The sequence below is a fragment of the Xiphophorus hellerii genome, chromosome 3, assembly GCF_003331165.1.
Source record: "Xiphophorus hellerii strain 12219 chromosome 3, Xiphophorus_hellerii-4.1, whole genome shotgun sequence".
NCBI lineage: Eukaryota > Metazoa > Chordata > Actinopteri > Cyprinodontiformes > Poeciliidae > Xiphophorus > Xiphophorus hellerii.
This window is the reverse complement of record NC_045674.1, coordinates 15,295,381-15,310,603: the sequence shown is the minus strand read 5'-3', so window position 1 is coordinate 15,310,603 and position 15,223 is coordinate 15,295,381. Positions and strand designations below refer to the sequence as shown.

Genomic DNA, 15,223 nt, shown 5'->3' with positions numbered 1-15,223 from the left:
TTAGAAATTAACTTTAAAAAAATTCTGCCGCATGTTTCTCTGGATAAAAGATAAAAGTATGGGAGAAATAAAATCACAGACAGTGCTCCAACAAACCACAGCACTGCTGTTATCAGCTGATCTGATCAGCACCGCGATCAATACATTCATACAGTTGAACAAAATTCATAACACTGAAGTCATTGCTGAGACTAAAGTCCTTCCTCTTAATTTACTGAAAGTATTTTTGCTTTTGTCTGTGAAGTTTGTATAAAGAATAAGATCAAAGACCCAGAATTACTTTGTGAAGTAAAGCTTTGAATGTTTGAAATGCTGAAAACATTTAGGATTGCCTCTGTTTCGAAACATTCAAGCTCTGCAGAGTTCCTCAGTCATTGTCTTAGCAAACAGCTTTGTACTGAAAGAAAAAGTTTGATGATTGCTTGTACAACGGTGCATTCATATTGTTGTGAGGCGCCACTGCAGCACTGGTGACTCGTTTGGGTTCAGTAATTGTCTGTATTTGTGTATTTATTGGAATTCGTGTCGATGATTGGAACCAGCATTAACGTATCGTCAGGGTGTTGTGATTCACGGCCTTATCTGAACAACCTCTTTCCATTAGACTGAGTTAACTACAAGACCAATGGACTGCAATTGTTTAGACTTAATGGAGACTGAGAAGGGAAATATATGGGTCTAGTCAATGGTAAATCAAGACAAAACCTATTAGGACGACAGCTGACAGAATAGTGAAACATCATGAATCAGTTGTGATTCAAGTGGCTAATCAGAGAGATAATTTTAAGGCCTAAAACCAGACAATGTTCAAAGGCTTGATTTAATAGAAAAAGAAAAACCAGAGAAGTGCTTTGCTGTGGAAAATCATTTGTTCTTCTACAGATGTCTTGTTTCTGTATTTTTTTTCTTCCCTCATTTCAGATCATCAAATGGATTTTAATATCAAACAGAGTCAATTCAAAATGCTGCTTTCAAATTATGAGATTATTTATTCAGGAATAAAAACAATCCACTGTTACTCTATGAAACCTAGTATCTGGTGGTGCTACCCTTGATAGCAACAGCTGCCATCAAACATTTGCAATAATTGGCAATAACTTTTACTTTTCCGTAGAAGACCTTGAGTTTGACTTTGTTGAACATAGTGTAATAAATGAATGAATAAAGTTATATACAAAGAAAGTGCATTTAAAACAAAAGCAAACAAAATAAGAACAGTGTTGCTCTTCTTTGCAGAATTGTTTTTATTTAGCAACATGGGAAATATTTTGAGCATGAATCACATAAGGTTGCACGACAAAATCTAAAGAAGATTTAGGTTTGGACATGTCGTAGTGTTTTATATCATTGACCTGCTGATTAACCCGCTTGAGCATAAGGTTAGAAGGATGTTTAAAACTTTGCCTTCAGGTACAACAAGTCCTTCAGGTGCTGAAGCAGCATACCAGCCCCAGATCATCACACAACTAACATCATATGTTCTTTTTTTCTGTTTATTGATTTTCATCAAAAACAAAACAATTATGTACAATAGAAAAAACACACAAATAAATAAAATGAAAGGCAGCAGAAAGAAGAAATAAATCTTATAATATCTTCCCCTTTTACCCCAAAAAATATATTCAAACAACAGGGATTTTACTGGAGCTACTTGGTGATCATCACTCAGGCTTTTTTTTGTTCTTTTTGGTTAGCAGTGGTCTTTTCCATTGATGTCATTTTTACCCAGTTTCTTAGTCAAATCCTGAACACGAACCTATGCTGAGGTAATTGAAGCCTGCAGTGCTTCAGATGTTCTTCTCTGTTTTTCTTACCTGCTGGATTACTCATTGATGCTGTTTTGGAGTAGTTTCGGTAGGTTAGCCAGTCTTGAGGACGTTCATTACTGCTCCATGTCTTCCTCCATTTGTAGATAATTGTTTCCAGTTTATTTCAGGATGTGATTTGTTGCTTTTCGAGAGCTTTTAGCCTACTTCATGTTGTCAGACAGGTTAAATTAAGTCTTGTCTCGACAGTTCTGGCAATTATCAGACTGGGGTGTGGTTTGTAAAACTGAACTCAGCTTCCCAAAAAAAAAACTGACTAATCACAGTTAGTAAATCATCTAAGAAGATTGGCCATTTTTTTCAAAGAGATTAAATTGGCCACTTTTCTTTATTTAATAAATGAAATCATTGTTTGAAAAAGCTTTTTGCAGTCATCTTTGTCTGATATGTATAAGTATTTTTAGAACCAAAATGTTTCATTATTGCTAAAGGTACACCAAAGAACTACTTTCCAGTAGCTCTGTATATTTGAGAAACATACTTCTGATCTGTCATGTGTTTTGTACATGCCCAAGAAGTTGAAGTGCTGCGTTTCGCATGAATCCCTTATCCGCCATCTCAACCTCAGGCTTCTCTTGTTTTCTTCACAGGTAGAAACAAACTCAGCAACAACAGAAAAAAAACCTTCTCTGATGGAAAATGATTCATTGTAGTTCATGCGTTTGAAAGAAATCTGCACTTGAAAGGCAAAAATTGAATTGATGTTGAAATTAATCAAATAGAAACTTTTAAAGAGAGTGTGCAAGAAAGGGATGTTTCTCCAGTCCATTAGTGCACTTTAAGCATTACTGACTCGTGTTATTCGGTTACTTTTGGAGAGTTGTAGAGCATTCCATTGATCAAGAAGACAGCAGCTTGGCACTCATGGACACTCAGAGGAAGGCAAGATGGCATTAGAAAACAAAGTGAGCTGTTGTCTTGCAAGGGAGATGTCTTTTCTCATTGAGGAAGATGCCTATACTTAGACAGTAACTTAATGATGTCATACTCTGCAGATTCTGCATCATGCATGCTCGATTTGGTCTGTGAATGATAGAGGATGACAAAATGTAACAGCAGATCATAACAGAATCTTGACTCTGGACATAAAAGAAGCAATTCATCTGCTTTTTTCCATGAAATGCTAATTTATCAAATGCCATGTGTGTCTTATTTACCCCAGGACATTTTTGGGATTACAGCATGTCTTTCATATCTGCTCTGAATGAAGGAAATTCCTTGTCTCCAGACACCACTGGTGGAAAACTCTCTTCACTCCCTTCCACTTGCTGTTTTCAGACCTGCCTGAAAACAAGCCTGCATAGCACATGCACACGCCTGACTTGTGATCTTTTCCTCATCTGTCACACTTTCTAACACTTCCTTTTCACTTCTCTTCCCCGCTTTCTGTACTCCTGCTTGCGTAGAAACAGCCACCGGGGTGTTCCCTCACAACTGCAATTACAGTGAGGGAAAAGTGTGTTATCCGCCTTGAATATTCATATGTATCACCGTGTGGGAATCTGGGTTTGTGTGTCGAGACCGTGTATGGGCGTAGGGGTGTGTGTGTGTGTGTTCGGTTTGCCCCACTTATTTTGCCTTCCTCTTTCTGGGCTTTCTATGCTACAGGACCCAGACATTCCCTTGAGTTCTCACTGTGTGGGTAAAGGTGTGTGTGCTAGCTTTTCATGCTTCGTCACTGTCTCCTTTAGTAAATATCTCCTTTAGCATGCGTTAGCCCCTTTACCTCCTGTGGGAAGTGGAGATTTGATATGTATTTTTCTTGCACATGCACACCGTTTTGTAAGGTGTTTGGATGCATATGTGCATGTACACATGATATCATATGCAAAATATTCTTTGTTGCTGGCTTTGCAGAGGTAGAACATTCAGTCTGGCTTCATGATTTGAGGCATCTGGAATGAGAAACATGAAGGCCCTCTGAGGAAGCTTTAGAGGTTAACGCATGGTTGGCTGGCTTGTTGAGAGGGAAAGACTGAGAGGTCGCAGACTCCTCTAGCAGGCAGCAGGAGCAGACGGGGAAATGCCGTGGGTGGAGAGTGGCCTGTCAGACTTCACACCTTCACCTCTGTAGACACCTCAGCTTATTTTTAATGCCGATCATTTTCACACATTTTTTTCTCCCTTTTTATTTTGTCTGCTTTTTTTCCAACTGACGTCTCTTTCTTCCTTACTGTGTCCTCTTTCTGTCTTACTCACTTTCCGTTTTGTTTCCTGTCCCTAGCCTTCTGCCCTGTGATGTCACAGCCTGTTAAAATTAAGTGGACACATCTTCTTTTCCAAATCTCTGTTCTCTTCCCCTGTGGGTTTGTTCTTTATGTACAAGTTGATTTAACTGTTATCCAACCTCAGGCTATCTTCATCGACTGAAACTCCTTGTAAAACTTGCGTATATAAAAATACAACCATTAGAACACTTAGGCGACCAGAAACCAATCAAGTAACTAGGAAAAAATGCAAACAATTTTAAAAATATTTTCTTTCAAGTCATTCATTGCATTTTTATCCAGATGTATTTAGAGGTGCTATATTGACATTTAACTTTTAAAGAATTCAGACCATCCAACTATTTATCTTCTACACCTGATTATCCTCGTACGGTCAGTGCCAATCTCCAGTGGTCATTGGACGAGAGGCGGGGTAGGCGCTCAACAGTCCATCACAGGGCAACACAAAGATACACAGGACAAACAATCATGCACACACACTCGTACCTAAAGACAATTTAGAGAGACCAATTGAAAATGAACAGGGAGAACAGCCAGGGTTTTAAACTCCAGGACCTTCTTTCTGCAAAGGAACATTGCTGCCAATTCCACCACTATGCAGACATAACGTATCTGTGAGAGCTTAAAAAAATAATCCTTTTTAATTTCCTCTACTTTACTTTTGCATAAAGTGAAAAATTAGCTCTCTTAACAATGCAGCCTTCCTAGTAAAATAAAGCAGTCAGCATGCATTCTGTGCTTCTTACTGTTTCTAAAGCAGCTTTCAATTATTGTAGCTTTAGTCGCTCCTTATAAATTTTTAATAACATTTTAACTCAAAGAAACAGAGCAGAATGAGCTGTACCTTAGAGGTGTTAAAGTTGTATATTCATCGTTTATTGCCAAATAAACTCAGTCTTTAGTGGTTTTGTTAAGTACATTGGCTTTTTAACTTTCCAAAAGCTTTAAATACCCAAGTAATTTGTGAAAGCTGCGTGCATGCTGTGGAACTGATTTTTGGATTAGTTTTCTTATTTATTTATTTATTTATTTAACTTGTTATGAAAGATAAGATAAATGTAACATCGTTTAACATGATTTAAAAAGCAGTGTTACAGGAATAAGCCAACTTAATAAACACATTTGTGCTGCAAAGCATGCTCACCATGCTTTAAATGGGTAGCTAAGCTTCCCTCCAGTTTAGTGGTGATTAGCCCACAGCTGGAAGTTCACTGGTTTGGATCTTGAAGGTGGATTTTTCCAGCTATGGCAGCTTTCTTTGAAAGTTTAAAAAGCATCTACTTTAGGTTAATTAGTGACTCTTTTTTTCTCTCAGGACTGAATGTGTGGATTGTTGTTGGCTTGCTTTGCCCTTGTGTTGTCCTTGTGATGCTTTGCCACGCTGACTGCTTGGACAGGTTGCAGAAAATTAATGAGAAGGTGAGAGTTGGTAGAAAAGCATTTGATTGGCAAAGATCCTGCTTTAGTGGGACTTTGATAAGAGTTTGTATGATTGGATGTTCTCTGTATGCACATTAGGGGTTAACAATCATCATCGCTGTGACAATTTTAAAACATGTTTACATAATATGCGTTTAATCTGTGTGGTTCATAAATGTTTTATGTGTAGATTTATGCAGTTTTTTAAGATGTGCCTAGAATTTTCCTCTAGTTCCTGCTCATATGCAAAAAAATCCTATTTTTCATCAGCAGATGATGAAGACTAATAACCATTTGCAACCATTTGGAGACTAATTTTGCTACGCAGTCCTCCGTCATCCCTTGCCTCTGCCCTCTTCATGTAGGGGCAGTGGCACTCACTCACTCCCAGTGACAGATTACTCTCCTAATGGAATTTAATTATTTATCCCTTCCTCATGGCGATTTCGCCAGGAAAGGACCAACCGCGTGACTCTACGGCAGGACAGGACAGGAGGGGAGGACGCAGGGAAAAAGGAAGGGAGAAGCACTTATTTCCTCTAGCGGTGCTGGAAGGAGGCTCACTTCCCCTCTGATTCAGAGAAATGTCATAATGTGGAAGACAAAAAAACTGAGTGGAGGATGCTGGGAGAAGGAAAAACACATAGAGTGCAAATTTATATGCATATGATTTTAATTCATAACCAAGGCGCAGAAACTTGTTTTTTTTGTCACATATAAATATATACGTCTAGTATTCTTGTTTCAAAACAACTCAAGCTTTCCCTTTTAACATTACAGTGGCTTTAAACTTCTTATCATGAATTGCTAGTGTCAGTGTGGAGTTTCAGCACTGCTCAATGTCTAATGAAACAGGGCACCAGTCTTCCTCTTGTACTTGTCATTTGCCACTCTGTTCAAACAGTTCTTACTGTTAATTAAATAGCCTAACTTTGGTATCAAACATTACTTTAGAAATAGAAATATAAGTACATTTCTAAATCATAAACAAATGTGTTGTTGATCTGAAACTAAATATAGATTAAGTGTTTTTCAAGTCTTTTATTTAAGTCTTCCACCTCTGTTTTTAGCTAAAAAACAAATCTGGTATTGTTGCTGACATTTCAACCTTGATATTCTCATGCCCTTTATTTCTGGATCAAAAGCAAAATAACAAGAAAAACATTTTATAAATAATACTTTAAGCAGTGCAAAAAATTTTGTAATGTACTTTTAACATTTACATTTCGCAACCACAAATGTCAATGTACTTTACTGGGATCTTGTAGGATAGACCATCACAAAGCAATACATAGTTGTAAACTGGACAGAACCAATAAAACATGGTTTTAAATTTTTTTTACAAAGAAAATCTAAAACGTGTGGGGGGTAATAAGCTCATACTTCTGCCTATTTATTTTAAAAGAAATTCTCATGTAAATATGTATATATAATATATTTGAAATAAACAAATGTGGTGGAAATTTGTTATCAAAAGGGAGAAAAAAACTGTTCCAATAAATTAGAGAAAGATCGATCTTTGTCTTCTAAAGGCTTTATTCGAAGGCAAACATATTTCGAAGGCTCTGCCACTGAACTAGTCAGAGCACAGGCCGACACAAGTTACACACAGTGTTTTATACTCTTCACCGCATCCTGCTCTTACAACACACAAGTATAAGATGAAGAACAAAGGAAAAACTTATCTCAGTAAAAGAAACACAGCTGAGCATATAGAGATACAATTCTAACCACACCTGCTTGAACCCTTTTTGTTCTTGGTGACTTCACCCACATTGTGTAACCTTTGGGTGTACCAGTTTCTTGCACTTTGTGCTAGACACTTGCTTTCACTATGAACTGAAAGTAAATCAAACAAAAATGTCTATAGAAATAATAATTGAGTCATTTGTATCAGTTTTCTACTACACAAGCAAGTGCATTTAATGTCTCCACAAACCTGGCCTATAAAGAAGAGTAGAACGAAGAAAGAAATTGTCACAGCACACATGAAGAAGAAGGTGCGTCCAGTCAGCTTTTATCAACTTTTTGGCAGAAATTTGCAAAACAACCCACTTGTGGAAAATTGTGTCATTAAAAACTAACCCTGTAGAATGTGGTAGTGACGGCATCATGCTGTGGTAATGCTTTTTTCTCATCAGAGACAGGGAAGCTGGTCAGAGTTCATCGAAAGATGGATGGAGTTCAATGCAGGTCAGTGGTGGAAGAAAACTTGTGAGAGGCTGCAAAACACACAAACCTGGGACAACAGCCAGACACACCCCAGACTTAAATCCATTTGGGAATCTGTGGCAAGACTTGAAAATTGATGTTCACAGCTTTAATTGGGGTAAAATGCAGAGCAGTTCCATGAAGCATTGACTCAAGCAAGGTGAATACACATGTACCGCACCTGTTAGGGAGATGTGATGGCAATTCAGCAAGGATAGTAATTAGAGTTCTATTGATGTGGATATCTTAAAATGAAAACAAGAAGTTCAGATGGTTTATTTTGTTATTGTTTTTTTGTTTTTTTTGTCTGCGTCTAATTTTCAATAGTTTCCAAACTATCATACTGTCAGCATCGCAATCCAGTCAAAGCCTTATGACAAAGTACGACATCTTACAGTGGGGATTGTGTTATAATGAACTAGCCGTTTTTTAAAATAAGGAAAAAGTGTACTTGTAAAAGTTGAAGGAAGTATCTTATCTTCAAATGTGATCGTACAAATTCCTTCCTTCCTTGCCAAAGTATGAGCTGTCACACACACAGACACACGCCAACCTTTGCAAATCTCCACCATGAGTATTAGACAACCTGTCAGTTGTGTCCCCTCTTCATTCACAAACGCGCACCTCAGCGTTTGTTCTTACTTCTCCGCTTTCCGCACCTTTCCTTGCGCTTCTCTCACTTTTTGACTCCCTCTTTCTCACTGGGGATCCTAATTAAGCTTGGCTGCTCTTTGATGTTGTCGCCTTGGCAACAGTCACCATGACGAGGTTGGATCTGCACACAGACACACACACATTATATCACTCTGTCTCTCACACTCGCTCGGGCACACAGAGTATAGCACACACAAACAGGAACATGCAAATGCACCCTCTCTGCCATCATTAAGGAATACAGTCAGCATTTGACCCTTGGTTCAAATGACGGCTTACACAATGGCTCCTGTTTAAGGCTGCGCTACATGTGTGTGCACACAGGGAACACTGAACAAAACACTCAGGTTTTGCAAGATGATGAACTCCTCAAGTGTTCGTATCCACAGATGGTTTGAAGAAGCTTCAACCTCATCATGAAACCGATCAGTCAGCTTGGACACATGAGGCGTCATGTCTGCTTGCTGCTTTGCTTGACCTGTTGTTGGACTTGTTTTGTTTTCCTAAATAAATGTTTGTGAGCCCTCAAAGTCCTTGAGATGAATCATGAGGTAAAGTGCAATTGTTTGAGCTCAGGCAGTTTCTCCGGGCTGGACGGCAGCTGGTAAACTTGGCTGATTTACAGTCAGGGAGTTTATTGTTTCTCTCACGGTGCCCCAGCTTTCTGTTTTCCTTCTCTGACTTGCTCTTTACCCCTATCATCCACAACAATAATCTTTGAAACATTGTGGTTTATGATTATAACATTTTGATTGATCTAAAATGTTGAACATTTATGTCAATACATTTTGTACAGGTCAGATAAAAGACAAACAAATCTACAGAAAGACCCCATGTTGGCATTCAAACGATTCAATCTTCTTACTACAAGGCAACTATTTGCTCCACTGTGGAGCGTGGCTGATGCCATTAATGTGCTGTGTTATTGGTTGTACTTCGACTGACTTTGATTCTTAAAAAAATAAACTCCTCTTTATCATCAGCTTTCTAGCTTTGTTTGAAATACTCTACTTTGGACACTGTTTTCTCATTCCCCTCCCCCCGCCATTAAATTTCAAAAGGTTGTGATATGCCTACCCCCTGGCATGAAGTGTTTGGAAAGGATGAAATCGGACTCAGTCCAGCTAGTTTGGATTTTTGTGATTCATTTGCCTCTAAGTGCAGAAGCAAACCAAAATGTCTCCCTTTCCCTGATATCCCCTTGTACCTATCTTTATCTCTCTATTTCCTCTACTCCTCACTCATCTACTTCCACTGCACTCTGCTCATCAGCCCCACTGCCGCCCGCCCTCTCTCCTCTCCCCGGCTCCTGTCAGGTCCTCCTGGAGGGAGGGCCTCCTCACTGAAAACCTGCTCTTACCACCTCCTTATAACAGCAGCTTTGGTGACAATATCAAGAGTAACCACAGCAATTACGAACACGAAATATCCACAAACATGGAGGGAAAACCGCAATTAAAGGAACGCTTGTAGTGAAGCCGGAAATTTGATTTCACTCTGGAGGACGACAATGAACAAGAAATACTCTCTAAAGCTATTCCTGCAGGGGAAGTCTAAATGAAAGTTGTGGTAAATGTAATGAGTAAGCATGTGATGTAAGTGTGTGTTAAACATATGACTGTTTATTTAGCAGATAAGACACATATATTAGCCTTTAATTTACAGGGAAGGTAGAAACATATGTGCACAAAATCTGGGTCATCTACAGAAGTAAAGGTTGATATTTACACACACTGAAATTTTTTTTTAGCTAATATCTGTTTTCCAAGAAAAGTAGCAGGGTAAAGCTTTCCTCCTGGCTGCGATCCACCATGTTCCCTTGACACAAATTTATTTGTCAAGTAAAAGAGCCAGGAGATTTACTTGGCTAAAGGAGAGATTATAACTGAGTACTTGGCAATTAGCTTATTCTACATTGGATTTAAGTAAATGTACACCTATGATTTTTAAAATGTTTAATTTGTTGTGCTTAAAGTTATTTGTTCTTCTGCTGGTGAGGTTTTATCATCTTACAAATAATTCCGCAAAGTTTGCTAACCATTTAAAACACCAATAATTATAGACTTGTCATCTGCCTATGATACAATTCATCCCCATGCTGCTTTAAAACAAGCACATTTTTTTTATTTCAGCGGTCCCCATGGATGAAATATTGTTATACAAAACTCTCCTCTCCTACCTCCACTTCTACTATCCATCACCTAACAAAAATATATTGATGCATGACATATGAACAGGGGGACAATTTTATGGTACAGTCATCTTCTGGGATTAAATAAAACCTCAGTTTTGCAATTAATAAAAAAAATACAGATGAATAAAATTACATTTGTAATCCAAAGTTTTATTCTATTTTTTCCCTCAAACGTTCATTGTTGGTGTTTTTTAAACAGTCGATGCCTCTCAACACACAAACAATACATGAAAAAGAAAAGCGATGAACAAGAGTAACTCTTTGGAAATAAGCTTTTTAAAAATCTCTGTGTTGTTGCTCGGCTCTGCAGTTTTAACAATAACAATAGCACATTTTATTTGTCTGGGCTCTTAATAAACCCCAGACACTTTGCAAGAATAAAGCAATTACACAGACATAGTCATAGACAGGCGTTATTGTCATTCACAGCACATTTATAATGTATATTTGGAGAAAGATTTCATTGAAAAGCTCCAATAAAATGAATAAATAATTAAAACTAGTAAAAATAAAAAGTTCTGTGGGGCTCAGTTTGACAAGAATCTGGGTTTCTAGAAGATGAGGGGAAGGATGTCCAGAGTGTCGAGGTGTAATGTGTTGGACTAACTCACACTTTGACTTGTAAAGAAGTCTCTTATGTCGGTCTATGTTTTTTAGACATCCTATAACTTAGGATGTCTATCACATAATTACCAGATGTTAATGTCAATAAAAGCTCCTACATTAAAATCCATCTGAGTCATGTGACCCAGAGCATGCTAACAACTTGTAAGCAGATGAACACAGACAAAACACCGGTGCACAATTCCAGGCGCTCTCTACAACCAGATGGAGTGTCAGCTGGATGGACCAATCACACTTAAGCAAGAAACATTTGATGAGCTTCTAGGAGCCCTGACGGAAAACAGGCTACAGCCGTTTTCCTCTTGGTCCTCGTGCATGAACGGTATCCTGTTAAAATAGTGCAACACTGTGTTTGGACATCAGGGTACCAAATCTGCCTTTTGAGAGGGAAATGGGGAGGTACATATCCTCCTCTGTTCATCTTTCCACATTGCATCCGTGCTTTAAAATGTTTGTGTGAGCTGAAAGTCAGTAGCAGCCTTATTATTTCCATTAAGAAGTTGCTCAGGAACATATTTTCTGAGTTTGTTTTGTCTTAAATACAAGTGTCCTATAAGGATATGTGTTTATATTCTTTATTATTTAACATGTATAGAAATAATAAATACAGGAGACCTCTTCATATGATGACATATCTTGTTATTTAGGGCATTCATGATGTTGCTATGGAGCAGTTTCACCATCTATGAAGGTTGTTGGTCCTTGATGCTGCCATCCAGAGTTCAGGTCCAGACATCGGGACCTTTGTTGCATGTCGTCCTCCTTTCGTCTTTCTGCTCCTTTCCAGTCCGGTGACTGTGATTAAGGGTCACTGTTCCCACAAAGGTCTTGTTTCTTGGTTTGAGAGAAACTTTCTTGACTTCTGTGTAAGTAAAACAAGAAGACTGCTGCACCACAGTTATAGCTATAAGTACTTATAAAGACCAACAAGTCACCCATTTTAAACAGATCCAAGGGGCTGTAAGCAATTGACTTCTTTTTTCTTATTGCATGAAGGTTTCATATACAGAAACTCAAGAAAAGAATGATCTCTTCTGAGAAACTTGAGAAACTTTGGTTTTAGTAAGCACACATGCTTTTTCTGTTGGAAGTTATCTCATTTATATAACATCTTTGTACGTTAACCTCTCAGTTAAACATCAGAAGAAATTGATTGAGAGGATCGATCAGGCCAGCAAGATCAATGGCTCTAACCAACTCCTTCTGCAGATATTAAATGATCCATTCATCCGTAGGAAGGATACTCGGGTCTAAAATAATTCTTCACTTCGTCTTCACTCATTGTTTCTGGTGTTCTGGCAGAAGAATTAATGTCCCAGTAACATTGAAAAATTGCTTTAAGAAATCTCTTTTGTGTGTTTGAATTCCTATATGTATATTTCGGATAAAGACCTGCTGTGTATAAACAAGTTTGGGTGATCAAAAATCCTCTTTTCCTCGAACATTTCCACTTTTCTCGTTCTATCCTGGACATCTTGTGAATATTCATTGATTGATGAAAATGTCCAGGTTTTCGTCATTTTTCAGGTGACCAATAGGCAAACATAAATTCACAGGTATATAACAGCCTTTTGTCATCCCCAAGCTGCCTACTGGGAGGTTATTTCTTCTGATGTTTACAAAGTGCAACTGTAGTTTTACAGACAAACTGGAAAATGAGTGTCCTTCATACCATCCTGGTCGCAGCAAATGGGTAGCAAATATGTGCAAATTTAATTTATAATCTTTTCTTCAATTACCTGTACATTCAGCAAGCAGTCCTCAGTTCTTCACTCACAGTTTTCAACATTTTTTAAGTCTTTACACAACATACAATACAGTGCATTGATGTGTTGGCCATATATGGAGAATATAGAAAAGATTTGGACCTTCTTTCATTTTAACACAAGGTGACAGACTTCCTCTGACTCCAGGTTTTTTCCTAAAGTGGATGTTTGGCCTCCTTGACCCCCTTTTACCTTTTATTTTCACTCATAGCCTTCAAAGTTACATGGAATCATAAAACAATGCCCTTTCTGTGTAAAACAAAGAAATAAAAGTAATTCTGTAATTACAATCCTATTTTGCATTAGAGCCAGTACTCCACGACTCAGCATCTCTGGTTTAATTTTAGAAAGACGAGCCTTGCAGGTTATATGAAAACGAGCCAGAGGGCTGCAAGGAGGCTGAACTGCTGATTAAATGGATTTTGTTTTACATCGCAGGAAAGACATTTACTCTGATTTGCTGCTGGTATCTATAATCATCAAATCAGTCTGCTGTAGTGATGAGGGGACTTTGCCAAAAGAGGTTCATCATGAAGTTTTTTTGTCCCATAGAGCTATTAAAAGACGTCTCATTCTTTTTACTGACTTGACTCTCGCCGTGTCCTGACTGTCCCCCACAGCTGTTCGTCATAGACAACGGGGCGGACGACTGGCGCATCGCCATGACCATGGAGAGGGTTCTGCTAATAGCCCTGGAGCTGCTGGTGTCTGCCGTGCATCCTGTGCCTGGGGACTTTAAGTTCCAGTGGCGGGCGCGGCTGGCCTTCTCTTATGCGCCTTCACAGGCTGAGGCAGACCTGGACATGGTGCTGAGCGTGCCCATGTTCCTGCGCCTCTACCTCATCGCCAGAGTCATGCTTCTGCACAGCAAGCTCTTCACTGACGCCTCCTCCAGGAGTATAGGTGCCCTAAATAAGGTCAGAAAACTTTATTGCTTGCAGGTGCTTGGTGCATGGATTCAAGAGAGTGATATTCTTCAAGATTTAACTGGACTAAAGTGGTGAAAATCCTAAGCTACAGATGTCAAGAGCTTCCATCTCTTAATATATGAATTCCTTCCTTCGTTCTCTGCTCCACATCAGATCTTATTTTCATCAGCTTGTTGAAATCCCTTCCTCTCCTTGTTTGTTGTTGTGCTTAGAGTCTTGGATGTAAGCTGTGGTGAATCTTTCATATACAGTATGAAATGAGAGCGCCTAGAGGGAACAACATATTGCATATGGCTCAAAAGGATTGTAAAAAACAGGAGAAGAATGAAGTTAGAAAATGAGGATGGAAGAACAACTTAGCAGGTCATACAACATACCCATGGTTCTCAAAGCGCTGGGCTGCCTTTAATGGTACCTTAGTAGTAGTTTGATGGTTTTATCAAGCTAAACCCGATTTGTATGGTAAATATAAATAAATAACTCAGTCAGTAGGAAGTAGGTACTCAGTAGGAAAAGTGGAGTGGAGAAAATTTCAAGAACTCCCAGTCAGGGATAAATTCAGTGACAATAAATGATGTTCCCGGTATTTCCAAGCTTAAAAAATGGATCTGGGAGTGACATGATACTGTACCTAATGATGCTCCTGTTCCAAGCTTGATAACCAGGGGGATTTAAAAGTTACTATACTTACCAAGTTACCAAGCTTAAGCTATAGCTGACCATTATCTAAAGGGTAATGCAGGTTCTGTGATCCCCCTAAGAAGATCACTGTACATAGTACTTGTGTTCAAAGTAAATATCTTTACTACCCTATCTAAATAACACCAGCTCTCGTCATGAGCTGTTTTTGTCTCTACGTGTTCACTCCTCTACTTTCAGTTCTCTTATGAAACGGCAAACTGGACAAAACGTGCATTCATACTCTGTGTCACTGAGGTTGAGTCAAGTGCTCTAGTAGTTGGGTAAACACTCACTACCTGCCGCAGTCAGAGAGCACGCAGGAAGATATGTTGCAAAAACCTGCAATGCAGGGAAGGATATCTGCACAAAATTTCGTTTTGATGGCTGCATTCATTCTCCTGCAGGAGTAACTCTTCTCCTGGTACGTAAAGTGAAGGTACAAGTACGCAAAATAAGCAAAGTGTTTCATGTCCTTCGCCTGACACGCAGTAAAAATCCAGCCATCGCTGAGTAAATGGTTTTGACCTGGCTTGACTATCACAGGGGAAACACTCCCTCCAGCTGTGTGAGGCTGAGCTTGGTAAGTAAATACATAAATGGTAGTCAGAGAGAGAGAGACAGTAGATAAAGGTGGAGCGAGACAGGGACAAATAAAATTTGAGATAAAGAGAGAGACAGAAGGATGGAGAGA

General features: G+C 38.8%; 1 protein-coding gene across 3 annotated transcripts in view; it reads left to right on the top strand.

The window, feature by feature from the left end:
* The window catches only part of kcnn3 (potassium intermediate/small conductance calcium-activated channel, subfamily N, member 3), a 92,612-nt gene that overhangs the window by 35,238 nt on the left and 42,151 nt on the right, over positions 1–15,223 (top strand). For all 3 annotated transcript variants that reach the window (XM_032558698.1, XM_032558696.1, XM_032558697.1), the window contains one exon: positions 13,543–13,839. In XM_032558698.1, the coding sequence (XP_032414589.1) occupies positions 13,543–13,839 (297 nt within the window). The remainder of the gene's footprint in view (positions 1–13,542; positions 13,840–15,223) is intronic.